Raw genomic sequence first — 13,913 nt, 5'->3', positions numbered from 1 at the left:
GAGCCTTCATCAGTTCTAACCTTTAAGCACACGTTTTGGGTTTTTTGTTTGTTTAATTTGACTTCCTTTATAGCTCAGTTGGTAAAGAATCCACCTTCAATGCAGGAGATCCTGGTTCAATTCCTGGATTTGGCGGATCTGCTGGAGAAGGGATAGGCTACCCACTCCAGTATTTTTGGGCTTCCCTTGTGGCTCAGTTGGTAAAGAATCCACCTGCAATGCAGGAGACCTGGGTTTGATCCCTGGGCTGGGAAGATCCCCTGGAGAAGGGAAAGGCTACCCCCTCCAGTATTCTGGCCTGGAGAATTCCATGGACTGTATAGTCCATGGGGTCTCAAAGAGTCGGACATGACTAAGCAACTTTCACTCATTCATTCATTTGGATTTTTTTCTTTTTTTTTTTGCAAACTTTAGGGAAAAAAATATTTCTTCTCCAAATTCTAGGCATTATATTAAAGAGGATAAGGAGATTTTCAAGTCAAACATACATCTCCTTAAAGTGTGGCTTTATTCTTTAGTGTATGACTTTTCTCAGCGTCAGTCTTATCCTTTGTAAAATGCAGATAAAGTAAGGCAGTTGTGAAGAAAGTGCCAAGCACATTTCCTGCCACACAGTAGGCACTTCATACGTCTTCATTCTCTTCCTCTCTTTCATCTGCCAATTCCTTTTGCTAGACTGGAATACCTTTCATTTTCATCCAGTTTTCTTCATTCCAGATTGAGACATGTGAAGAAATACTACACAGTTCCCTTCTCACACAGCCTCGCAGAGTTTCTCAGAAAGTGAGGCTTACAACCTCTCAGGTCTCTCTCACCCTGAGAGGCATTGGTATAGTTTTGCCTTGAGCCCTGGCTCTACCAACTGGAACAGCTCAACCTCCCGCCATTTTTCCCCACTCTTCATGTGTCCATGCCTCTCCCTATCTTTGCTCTTGAGAGAAAGTACAAGCTTTGAGGGTTCATCCCACATCAAAGCTGGGTGCAGTGTGTTGAGTATTCTCCACAAGAGGTGACTCACACTTGGTATTTGGAGATGCTCAGTGATTATTCTGGAGAACTGGAGGAGTCACAGCAGAAAGGCCACATCATGTTATACACAGAGGTGTGCCATCCTGTAACACCAACTGTCACCGCTGCTCTTGAATCTCCCCCACAGAGGGCCAACTCGAGGCTCTGCTGGCACACACAGCACCCCTGGGATGTAGAGTCTGGTTTTCTGTCCCCACAATCATCTCACTCAGGAAATAGCTCTGCTTAAAAGAGCTGAGGAAGTCCTCAACACCTATAGAACACTGAAGAAGAAAACTTTTCTTCAATTTCACTGGATATACCACACTTACAGATTTACACTTGAAAACTCTTGTATCACCATTTTTTTCACTTAATTTCTCCTTCTCCACCCTCAGCCATCACCAAAGACAACCACAGTGTCTCTACTGGGAACCCCTGCTGATACTTTCATGGACCTTTAAAATCAGAGGAGAGACCAAAAACGCTTCAAAATTCTTACCAGAATGGCTATTCTGGGGGGAACATTTAGATACAGTACTTGACAGGTGGAGTCAAGAAGCCTATGCCTTAGCATCCCTGTGTGGCTTCTTGTCAAGAAATCTGCAAGTAATCCACAACACAGGTTATGGCCGTCCACAACCTCTCCACCATGAATCACCACTCAGACTTTATTCACTTTTATTACACTTTTGCTGACTTTGAGTTGATTCCAACCCCTTCTCCGGCCCCATCATTCAATTTTTAAATTCCATTAATGATCTCACTCCAAGAAACATCCACATTGAGGATAACTGTCTTTTTTAAACTGTCTATGAAGACAGTAAGTCAAAACAAAGCAGAACAGGCCGAAAGTGGAAAATTCCAGGGGCCCCCAATCAATATTGAGGCTTGGCTAAATTCAGATTTGCATAATTGTCTAGTCAAGTTTTTCCTTCCATTGTGCCAATTAATGTCACGAAACGCAAAGCATCATCAATCACATTGATCATAGGTCGTCTGGGAGGAAAAATATTCCCAGTAACAGAACATTTTGTTAATATGCAGCTATACAGGAGAATGTGGATAAGTTCCAAACACAGAACATATTGCTACCCTTCAAACAATGGCATTAGAAGATTAAAGGCTAACTTTTATATCCATTAACCAACAAATGTGTCAGAGGAAGTACACTTCTGAAAATAAAAGTATTCCAGCCAGAAGTGCAAGAACTAGAGCACTTTGCTAATTTAAAGAGCCCTACCCCCACACAGACCTCCACAATTATATTTTAACATTTGCAAAAAATATTTACTCAGTAATAATTCAGCTGTGCATGAACACATTACATCAAAGGCATGTGTACCAAGGACTTCTCCCAACCTGTTGTACAATCCTACGGAAGTTAGTTGTTGATTTACTTTGTTCATAAAGCCTAAAACAGAGCTTTAGCATTATAGAATGTGGGATCCAACCTGATGAAGAGCCTGTTTAAAAGTTAAAGTTACCTGTTATGACACTCTTGATAATCATTCATTATAAAAGAAAAGTGGTAAATATTCTTCAAATACATTTGCTGATGTGGTTGTCATCTCCTGTTATATGACTTTGCCTTTTCAATTCTAAGAAAGATTTTTCAAATTGCCATGCAATTTAGATATCCTGCCACTAAATGACAGCAAGTGTTTCAGTGGGCCTTTTATTGAGTAATTTTTGTCTAACCATTCTTTTTAAAACTTCTATAGATTCGGTTTTTAACTTGACAGTACTCCTGAAAAAGGATTCAATTATTTGCTTTCTTCTCCAAGTGACACCTGTATATCTTTCTATAATGCCATGTCTTCAACAATATTTCAGTTATAATGAACTTTCGAAGAGAAACAGTAGTAGGTCCAAAAGCCAGAGTCCTGAGTCTAGAGAAGCACTGCGTTCTTAGTTAGCTACAGGATATTAAAATAAATTCTAGTCATTTCTTCAACACTTCAAGAAACTGCATCACCTCTCGGAATGCAGCGATTAAGATGATTATCAACAATCACTGTGGTTAGGAGCTGAATGGAGGGATACATATGCCCCAGGAGCTATTTCCCTTTGCCTGGCTGCAGAACCCCCAATAACAAAACCCAGTCACGTGAAAATGATCACAAACATGTTTGAATATTGTCTCATCATTAGTAACATCAGTTAGATTTGTGTGGAATGTTCAAATCGGAGAGATTTTTGAGAGAAAGCCAGATTGTCTATTTACTGGCTCAGAATATGAGGTTCAAACATGTCACGTGACCTGTCCAGTCTCCTCAGAACTCGGAGGTGGACTCTGAAACCAAGATGGCAGATCCCACTGAACTTTGTCCGTCACTCACATGCAGAAGGACCATGTCATAGCCTTTATCTCCCAGGAGGGAATGTCTGGATAATAGCAAGACCCATGACCAAGCACAGGATTTTTTTTCTGAATCATACATAGAATCAAAAATCAGAAAAAAATTTTTCTTTATCAATACAAGAGTTTCAACTAAATCTCCCAGAGTACTCTGAGATATCGATCAATTGCCCATGACTTCCTAGATGGACTAATAAACTAATCTTTGATTAATCAAAATTTCCTTAGATTTTACATAACCAGATCCTCATAAGTGATATAGTACTAATTGGGCTATAACCCCAAAAGACAGAAGTTTCCATTTTATTTTTTTCTGCAATTTTATTACTTTTGTGTTTTAAATTTTCTTATTTGTTTTTTCCCTAGGAAATTCATTAGTATGAAGAATTATTGTCTGCCTTGTTATGACAATTTTTCCCTAATCAGTACTTCCTAAATGTAACACTCCAATTTGGGGCAAAAATCATATGTAATTCCAGGGCTACCACTGATTCCTGCTGATATTATTGTTCAGTAGCTGAGTTGTATCCAATTCTTTGTGACCCCACGGACTGCCTCACACCAGGCTTCCCTGTCCTTCACGATATTATCCTTTCAAACACTTCATAAACATTATTTACAGCAATTAGAAGGCTTCAGCTTACCATATATGTTGATTTTTGTAATTATCTGAAAGAAAGTGAGACTTAGAGTCAACAGACCTTAGTTTAATAACTAGCTTTGCTTTTGTATGTGAGCTGTATGACCTTATTACTTTGCTTCTCTGAGCTCAGTTACCATTCATCAATGAAATGGGAATAATAACACTTGTTCCATAGATCTCACTGGGACATGAACAGAAAATGGTTTAAGGGGAATGAAAGTATTTTGTTAAATCCAAGGAATTAAGCAATTAACTGCTATCAGGACTCCACTCAGGATTCAGGGTGTTGACAAGAAAGTGGCATTTTTTTCCCTTGATTATCTTGATTGTTTAGATCAAGTACAGCTAAGAACAACAACAACAAAAAACAGATATTGAAAAAGTAATTTTGTGTCTACACTTGTGAAGAGGCCAACCACACCACTTCTGCACTAGACTCTGTTCCCTATTCAAGAACATAGCTCTTCCAATTGTCTTCTTTCTCCATCTGGATCATAAAATTTCCACTCTCCTAGAGGATTGTTCCCTAAGCAAACAAAAATGCTGTAGTCTCTCATCTTTAAAAAAAAATTGATTCTTCATCCTCCTCTGATAGCTCTTCTGCTTTTCTATTCCTTTTCCCAGAAAAACTCTTAAAAGGTATGCTTATAACCTCTGTCCATTTTTTCCATCTTCTCTTGAACCCACTCCAAACAGGCTTGCCTGATAAACGAAAGTTTTTGTTTGTATAAATAAACAATGTTTTTCTCCAAAAATCCTCATTTCCTCTTACTCATGCTTTTCTCTCTTGTAGTTGGTCTCCAAGTTTACAGGAGTGGTCTAAGAGGGTTGTTTTAACTGTTTATATTTTGTCTTTACTCTTTCTCTTTCTTGAGTCCTGATCTGTAAAATCAGTTGGTACTTTTTACTAGGCATTATAGTAATAACCATCAGAAGTGGATAAATAAAATGTGGTATATACATAGGATGGAATATTATTCAGCAATAAAAGAAATGAAGTACTAATACATGCCACAACATGGATGAACCTTAAAAAACATTATGCTAAATGGAAGACATCAGTCAGACACAAAAGACTACATGATCCCAACGGTATGAGATGTTCAAATAGGCAAATCTATGGAAATATAAAGGATATTAGTGGCTGGGAAGGGTAGGGGGAAGGTAGAGAGTGACTGTTAATAGGTATAGGGTTTCTTTCTGGGATGATAAAAATGTTCTAAAATTAGATTGTGATAATGGTTGCAAAACCCTTGAATTGTACACTTTAAGTGGGTGAACTTAATTATATGTAAATTATATCTCTATAAAGCAATGTACAAGTTAATGTCATCAGTCATAAGTCAAGTTGGTAGCCTATTCCTCTGATATGTTGTGTTGAGAATGGCAGTTCATCTCTGTGGCCTTCCTCTAAAAACTCCATAACTTCACTTCAACCATGAGGAAAACATCATCCAAACTCAAGCTGAAAGATATTCTATAAAATGCCTCTCCAGTAATACTCCTCAAAACTATCAAGACCATCAAACGAAGGAAAGTTAGAAAAATGGTCACAGCCCAGAGGAACCTGAGGAGACGTAATGACTAAATATAATGTATCCTGCATGGGATCCTGGAACAGAAAAAAGGGCATGAAATCTGTATAAAGTATGGAGTTAGCTAATTCTGTGTAAGAATTGTCATTAATTGTGACAAATAAATGCACTATACTAGTGTAAGGTCTTAGTAATAGTGGAACTTTGGTGTTGAGTATTTGGACATTCTGTGATTTTTCTATAAATCTAACACTGTTCACCTAAAGGCAAGATACAAATGTTAGCTAATAGTTTTAGAACTTGCAGTAAGAGTTCATAGTACTAGTACTAAAGATGGTAGTTAGGAAAACCAGTTTCCTCAGCAGCCTAGCATAGAGAACCTAGAGAGCCTCTGGTTTTCACAGGCAGCACACATAGGCAAAGTTAAGCTTGAATCCATTCAAGGAGCTGTACTCTCAACCTTAACAATCAGATAGACACCTATCCAGTTCACATCTTTGTTTAAAAAATTTTAAAGGAAGAAAAGAAATATCTGAATAAGTTTTTATCTAGAGATTTTTATAAAGATAACAAAATGAGGTTTTGAGGCTTGAGTTAAAACTTCCTGTGAGAACTATATGCCACTTATTCCATATAATTAAATATATTGAAAGAGTAAAATATCTATTGGGTTAGTTGGGGAGGTTTCATGCATATGTGCTTAGTCGCTCAGTCATGTCTGACTCTTTGTGACACCATAGACTGTAGCCCACCAGGTTCCTCTCTCCATGGAATTCTCCAGGCAAGAATACTAGAATGGGTAGTCATTCCCTTCCCCAGGGGATCTTCCTGACCCAGGGATCAAACCCCTGTCTCAGGCATTATCTAATGGATTCTTTACCATCTGAGCAACCAGGGAAGCCCAAAATATCTATAGCCAGGGCCTGATTTTAAAGTTTCAAGCTGGTCCACATGAAAAAGTCAGCCCTTCATCATGGTGGCCAAGGACAGAGGCCTGCCCAACTTAGACCCTCCTGTTCCCACCCTCCTCTCCCCAACCATCTCTGTAGGCAGCTTCTCAAGCTAAACACTAAGTTCCCTGGTGGTCTAGTGGTTAGGATTCGGCGCTCTCTCAAGCACTATGTTAAACACTAAGTTAAACACTATGTTTTACTTAACTGATTCTTATGACCTCTTCCTGGTCCTCAATATACTCTGTAAAAATGGCTGCCTGTTTCTTCATTGACTTCTTAGCTCCATGAAGCTGATGTTTTTAGAACTCAGCACTCCGCATCTCCTTTGGCAGCTGTCCTAGCAGAGGGAATACAAAGTACCCCACAGAAAATGATGGCTTTGTAATGGTTTCCTCAAGCTTCCTAGAGAAAGAGGTCACTCCACTTCTTCCCGTGGTCTGCAGTTGAAACTTGCACACGGAATTACTTCTGGTCCTCCTGCCCTGCCTCCCTATCTCATGCCTCCAGCTTGTCACACACACCCAATCTCTGCAGCAACACTTGTCCTGTCTTCTTTACCTTAAGATTTTGGCTTAACTATCACTGACACCAAACCCTCACTCACCAATCCTCAACCCCAAATCCAGATCAGGGGCTCTCACAGAACCAAAATTTTCCTCTCATTTAGCATTGATCACATTGTATCAGATTGCAAAATACATGAAGCCACTGGCAATGTGTCTCTGGGTCACTGTCAAATCCTTAAGAGCCAGAAGATTAACTGGTACCCAGCAGGAATGCAAATGAATCTCCTGAATAAATGGATAAATAAATTCCTTCCCAATCAAAAATATATGATAAGATCATTTCCCCTTGAAAACTGTCTCATGCTATTTCTCAAAGACCAGTAGGTCCTGGGGAAGAGGCTTCTGTAAAGAAGTAATCTTTCAACTCATTGCATATCCCATGCATTTCCCCAGCAAAATGTCAATGCTTAAAGACAATGGCCCACTACAATATTGTAAAGGAATCAGCCTCCAATTAAAATAAATAAATTAATTAAAAATTAAAACATAACAAACACACACACACACAAAACAATGGCCCAAAGATATTTTCATATTTGCATTTTTGTCACTTATTTAGAATCACAACAGAAGTAAAGCTTGAACAACCAACAGTGAAATTAATTGGGTATGAAAGATAGTCTCCAGGACATTTCCTTTCTAGGTGTTTGCTCCTATATTAAGAAACTGTTAAAATCCAAGTTATGGCTACACTAAACACTTGTGAGCATTTTAGAAAGTGATTAAATGCAACTAGAGATATTTGGAATTGACTAAAATAGTTCCGATTGAAATTAATTGTATTCTCTATCAGCCCACTGGGGATGTTTTTTCCTCTGGGTCAATCATAGAAACATCTTTGTATTTGTTTCATTCCACATGCCTTAAAATTTTTAAAAATATATTTCAAACAAAAACCTGAAATGTATTAAGGATTCATTTTACTAATTAACTAATCTCTATTTAAAAGGGATTTTTAATGTTAAAAAAATTAAATGTTTACAAAAATTCTCTACCAATACTTTGGAGTGTTGAAACACAGAAAAGGATCATGTTTACATATTTTGAAATAATTATTTCTATATCTGAATTTATTCAGCATTTATTGAGGGCTATCTTATGTCACGTGTGTGTGTGTGTGTGTGTGTGTGTGTGTGTTCAGTCGTGCTATTTGTGATCCCATGGACCATAGCCCACCAGGCTCTTCTGTCCTTGGGATTTCTCAGGCAAGAATATTGCAGTATTCTTGGAGTATTCTGGAGTTGTCATTTCCTTCTCCAGTGGATCTTCCTGACCCAGGGATTGAACCCACATCTACTGGCATCTCCTGCATTGCCCAAGGGTTCTTTACCTACTGAGCCACCTAAGAAGCCCTCTCTTATGTCACATACTGAATTAAATCCCCAAGGAAAGAGAAATGAACAAACTTTACTCATGTCCTGAAGAAAGTTCACCATCTATTGGACAGGTGGACAAATATAACTCACTGAAATAAGAAGTGTGGGGAGTGATGCCAAAGTATACATGGGGAGCACATGGCAGAGATGCTAACCAAAAAACTCACTGCTTTCCTCTAAGACAATGAAAGTTGCTCCCTCACTCACACTAAGTAAAAACATGTAGGTAGATATTAAATGTGGATTTAGTGTTTTACTTGAAAATTTTGTAGGGAAAAAATAAACAGATAAAATTCAATCTTAAAGTTCAGAAATTTAACAGCAATAAGTAAGTTGGAATTATACTTAGAAGAAGTTGAATGTTTTTGGCACCATATGGGGATAACATAGTAGAAATCTCACTAATGAAAATGAGTTTCACAGCGAGAGCAAACTATAAAGAAAAGAGCATGGGCTTTGGCTTAAGCAGACTTAGGTTGAATCATGGCTGTCCTTTACTAGCTATGTGTCTTTAGACAAATCACATAGACTCTCTAAACCTCAATTTCTTCATATGCAAAATACTAGCTTACACATTAATAAAGATTAAATAAGATCATGTTTACATATCTTTATGACAGACCATTATAAAGACTCAAATGTAACGCTGGCATTCCAACTGTAGGTTAAGCCAGGGGCTCAAATATAGGATGCTCAGTCCTTGGCAAGGAGTGGGAGGATGTTGGCAAGTGTGAAGCAGTGGCCTGATGTCAGAGAACCTGAAGTACCAGGCAGTGGACAAAACAGAGATGTGAGTGATGACGATGATGACAAAGATGATAATTACTATGGCTCCTTCCAAGGCTCAGAATACTTATCACTGAATTAAGCTTTTAATTTCCTAGGATCAATTAAAGTATTTACTCCTAACCTTCAATGTCAGCTTAAGAAAAAGCAAGCTTCCATTAACCTCTTGTCTGAATAGATCCTCCTTATCTCTGAAAGAAGGCAGGATCTCTGGAATGTTTTACTTGGTATTATATTAGTCAATGGGAATATCACTTTCTACTGAACAACTTCTGTGCCCCAGTAAGCCAAATATAAAATGTAATTATTCTACCTGCACCGAGTCAGTAGAACAGTGAACAGTGATCACCCAGGGTGTGAGGAAAGCAGGAGGGCTTGGGGGACATTCTTCAAGGGCAGGGAGAGCTTCAAGAAAGTGATCAAATGGCCCTGGGAGCCATGGAAACAGAGTAACTTGAGACTGGGTGGATAGATAGTACTTAGGTACCATTGCGGAGAAGTTGTAGGAGCTATTAAAAAAAAAAAAAAGATATTAGTAGCTCAAAAAGCTATAAAGGCTTTGTGTGTCCATAAGTGAGCTTCCCTGGTGGTTCAGATGGTAAAGAATCTGCCTGCAATGTGGGAAACCTGGGTTCGATCCCTGGGTTGGGAAGATCCCTTGGAGAAGGGAACGGCTACCCGCTCCAGTATACTGGCCTGGAGAATTCCATGGACAGAGGAGCCTGACAGGCTACAGTCAATGGGGTAGCACAGAGTCAGATAAAAATTAGAAGTTTTACAGAAAATGGTATTTGGAAAGCTCAGAAAGGAGACAACTGCTATAGAATAACAGCAAGAGGACAGAATTACCCCCACAATGCAGGATTTGTAGGAGTGCCTGGGGTGGACAAGATATGGTTAAAGGGTAACACAGAGTCCCAGAATCAGAAGGAGTACTAGTGGGGAAAAGGAAGGTACTCTAACAGAGAAGAGTAAGATGGATTCTGTCATCAGTATTAAGTACAAGGAGTTGAATTTATAGTGGATACTAATGACAGAGTAGATGTCTAGCTGTGGAATCCTTATTTCTACACAGCGGGATCTCTCTTGATGCCAGAACAAGCTAGAGGCTGGCAGTGGGGCTTCAGAAAAGCAGCTGGGAGGTTAAAGGAGGAAGCATCAGTCCCTCCTACTTTCAAGTATTTTCAAGTTCAGAACATCTAGAAAGTCTGGGCTGAGGAAGCTTAAATTTTTCAAACACTGCAAGGGACTAAAGATAACTGAAAACTGATTTTAAAATATGAAAAGTGTTGCTCTTGAAGAAAAGGTGAGTAAAGATAGGATTGGATCCAAAGTCTCCTAATGCTTACCACAGACACTTCTCATGCCTTGGGTTACATTCTGTTAGACTGGGATTTCAGCCATGACTTCATGGCTATCGTGGGTGGTCCCTGCTCGCAGAGAACATTGCACTCCAGGTATCCACTGTCCTCTGACTGTCTCTCCTCTTCTCTGCCTCAAGGCTCTCTCTAAAGCCCCCAGAAATTTCCAGGCAGGAGAATCCTGGAGGTACAGGGCAATTTAAATAAGGCATCTCTCAACAAAGGGCAGTTGGTGAATAAATGCCTCCCAAGCTGGACAAATGATCCAAATGTATCACTTGACTCAAAGTTTTCCCCAGTGAGAGCTGTCAAAAATACACCTTATTTTGGCTTTTCCTCCTCTGTCCCTCTATCCTCTGTGCCTTTAATCCTGCTCCCTGGGTTCATCTCCGAAATAAACTGCCCTCACCCAAGTCCTTGCCTTGGGACTAAAGTTTGGAAGAGGGCAGGGAAGGAGTCGTCTTATTTTCATACTTTGGTCCTGTTTTGTTTTAATTTGTGTTTGCACTGCATTTCTGTTTCTCCACAGGTCACCAAGATGCTGGCAGTGGTTGTCATCCTGTTTGCCCTTTTATGGATGCCCTACAGAACCCTTGTGGTTGTCAACTCATTTCTCTCCAGCCCTTTCCAAGAAAATTGGTTCTTGCTCTTTTGCAGAATTTGCATTTATCTCAACAGTGCCATCAACCCAGTGATTTACAATCTCATGTCCCAGAAATTTCGTGCGGCCTTCAGAAAGCTCTGCAACTGTAAGCAGAAGCCAATGGAGAAACCAGCTAACTACAGCGTGGCCCTAAATTACAGCGTCATCAAGGAGTCCGACCATTTCAGCACAGAGTTGGATGATATCACCGTCACTGACACTTACTTGTCTGCCACAAAGGTGTCTTTTGATGACACCTGCTTGGCTTCTGAAATAACCTTCAACCAAAGTTGATTGATGGAGTAGAGAAAATGGATGATAAAGAAAATGAAAATCTGTGCAGTTATCAACCCAAGAGAGGAAACAGCCAATACTCATATGTGATGACAGAGCAGACAAATTCTTTGCCGATGTTCTAATAAATCCCGGCCCAAGGTACTCTATCCCATGAGAATGATTCTGTTTCATTCTCATATCAAAAAATATACATCATAAAAAAAACTGAGCAGATCTGTGAAAGATCCAGATGGTGGAAACTTTCCATTTGAGACTTTTCACTGTATATTCTGGGGCTGTGAATTTTAGATAAAATCAAGGCATCTACTTACTCTATTCAACATAACTTTATCAAATGTATTTTTTCACCCCCTCCAGATTATTCATACATTTGAGAATTTGGCAACATGAAAAAGTTTAATGTTTTCATTTAGCATTTCATTTTAATAATGTACAGTGCTATCCTTATGAATATCTGAAACTACACTGAAATATAGGAAAAAACATTTTATTTGTTGAGTAAAAATGAGATTTCAGACAAATATATTCACTGTTTGAAAAATGTCATAATGCCTATAAAATTCTGAGTTGATTTTTTATATTTTACAAAGTAGATGGTCATCATTCAGCTTTAGTGTAAATAACCAAAACCTCAACATAACCAAAATTACTAATTGAAAAGACATGTAGATTTGATATTTAAATAAGTCCAGTTCTATACTCTTCAAGCCTTCAAATGATGGGTAAGACAGGAGAAACAACTAGATTAAATAATTGTGAAGATACAAACACATAAATAATATTTAAAAATATAACCAAGACAAGAGCAAGGTTTTACTTTTTCCTCTGAAACTTTTAAGGAAGAAAATCCTAGTTTTGAGCATTCCCGTGTATAAACTACTGAGCCATGTCAAGCAAATCCTTCTAGTTGAATCTAGCTTAGAAGTCTGAAACATTCTCAAAAGCTTAGTTGCTATTCTAAGTCGACCAAAGACTGACTATTACACTTCCAGATGAAGACCCCACTGAGCATTGTAGTCACTGGATTTTAACTTGTCTGCAAGTGTCTTTCCTGCCTGCCTGCTTGTCTTTTGTAGGTTCTTCTTTTTTTTTTCCAAATGCTTGTGATTGTGATATTTTGTTTACAGATTCTAAATCAAAGCAATGAAAAATTTTGTCAGCTTTATGTTCAAAAGAGCTAAAATTGATTTCATCTCACTGTTGATATATCTTCACAGTTACAACAGGCCTGCTCTTCTATTCCAGTGATTATTAGAGAGATGCAAATGTAAATCTCTCAGGTCCTGCTTTAATCCCTTTCTGCTGACTCATCTACTAAGATCTGGCTAATCAGTATCTCCCAGTGTCAAAATGGCCCTCGGTGTTGATTCAGTAATAGCTGAATTTTAATGATTGGGTTGAAAAGTACTGAATACTTTTAAGTGCCCGGAAAGACGCATTTTCCTTCTCCAGGGTATATCCCTACCTTGTGGCTTTTTTTCTGAAACCTATTGCTAATGATCATTACTCACACAAATACCTTGCTTATGAGGAATATGCTACTCAGTTTGGGAAACTTTAGCTTTTAAATGCCACTTCATGGAGATTCTGCCATCTAAAACCTCAATCCCAAATATGCTTTGGTGAAAATTGGCCTCATATACTCCATGAAAACATTCTTATGCTGTCACTGTGGCAGTAAAAAAATGCAAGCAAACATTTATAGGAAATGCCCTAAAAGTCTACATGCATGACACTAAGAAATCTATTTTAACTGACTTTTCATCCTGGATTAAAGATTGAATTTGGAATCATACAGATAGAGCACTAGAGTGACCCAACCCCAAATCACACATGCATGTGTGTGGGTGCATACAGACACATGCTTGTAGTTCCGTAAGTTACTTAACAAGGGGGATTGTAATATGCTAGATTTTTTTGATAACAGGAAAGAACTGATGTCTTTGAACATCTACTATGTCTCAGGCATGCTAGTAGATAATTAATCAACATTGTCTTCATCACAGTCTCACTCCAGCTGTGGTTTTCTTATGATAAGACCAGGGATCAGGGATTAATTCCCCAAATTGTGTAGATGTTAGGGAGAGAAAATGAAGAAATGTCTTTCTTTTTTCTTTTCCTTTTTTTCAAGCTAGCATGCTGATTAACATTCTTGTGACCTGATGGCATAATTAAAAATATATATATATACTTTGCAGAATGATAATATTAGATGTTGAAAACTGTTATGATTAGTTTTATATGTTATTCACAGAACATAATATACTCTTCCTATCTTTGGAAGCTTAATATATGGGCTCAGTTTTTGTTTTAATGCTTAAAAAGTTATTTGCTAATAATCTGTTAGTTTTAGACTACATGGGAAATTCAAAAGAACACAGTT

The 13,913-nt window shown here is 38.4% G+C and overlaps 1 protein-coding gene across 2 annotated transcripts in view; it reads left to right on the top strand.

The window, feature by feature from the left end:
• Positions 1–12,038, top strand: part of TRHR (thyrotropin releasing hormone receptor) — a 55,551-nt gene extending 43,513 nt beyond the window's left edge. For both annotated transcript variants that reach the window (XM_043880002.1, XM_043880003.1), the window contains one exon: positions 11,120–12,038. In XM_043880002.1, the coding sequence (XP_043735937.1) occupies positions 11,120–11,527 (408 nt within the window). In that variant the 3' untranslated portion in view covers positions 11,528–12,038. The remainder of the gene's footprint in view (positions 1–11,119) is intronic.
• The last annotated feature ends 1,875 nt before the right edge of the window (positions 12,039–13,913 follow it).

Source organism: Cervus elaphus, chromosome 21 (genome assembly GCF_910594005.1).
Source record: "Cervus elaphus chromosome 21, mCerEla1.1, whole genome shotgun sequence".
Taxonomy (NCBI): domain Eukaryota; kingdom Metazoa; phylum Chordata; class Mammalia; order Artiodactyla; family Cervidae; genus Cervus; species Cervus elaphus.
The sequence above is the reverse complement of the archived record's forward strand: the minus strand, read 5'-3'. Positions and strand labels throughout refer to the sequence as shown.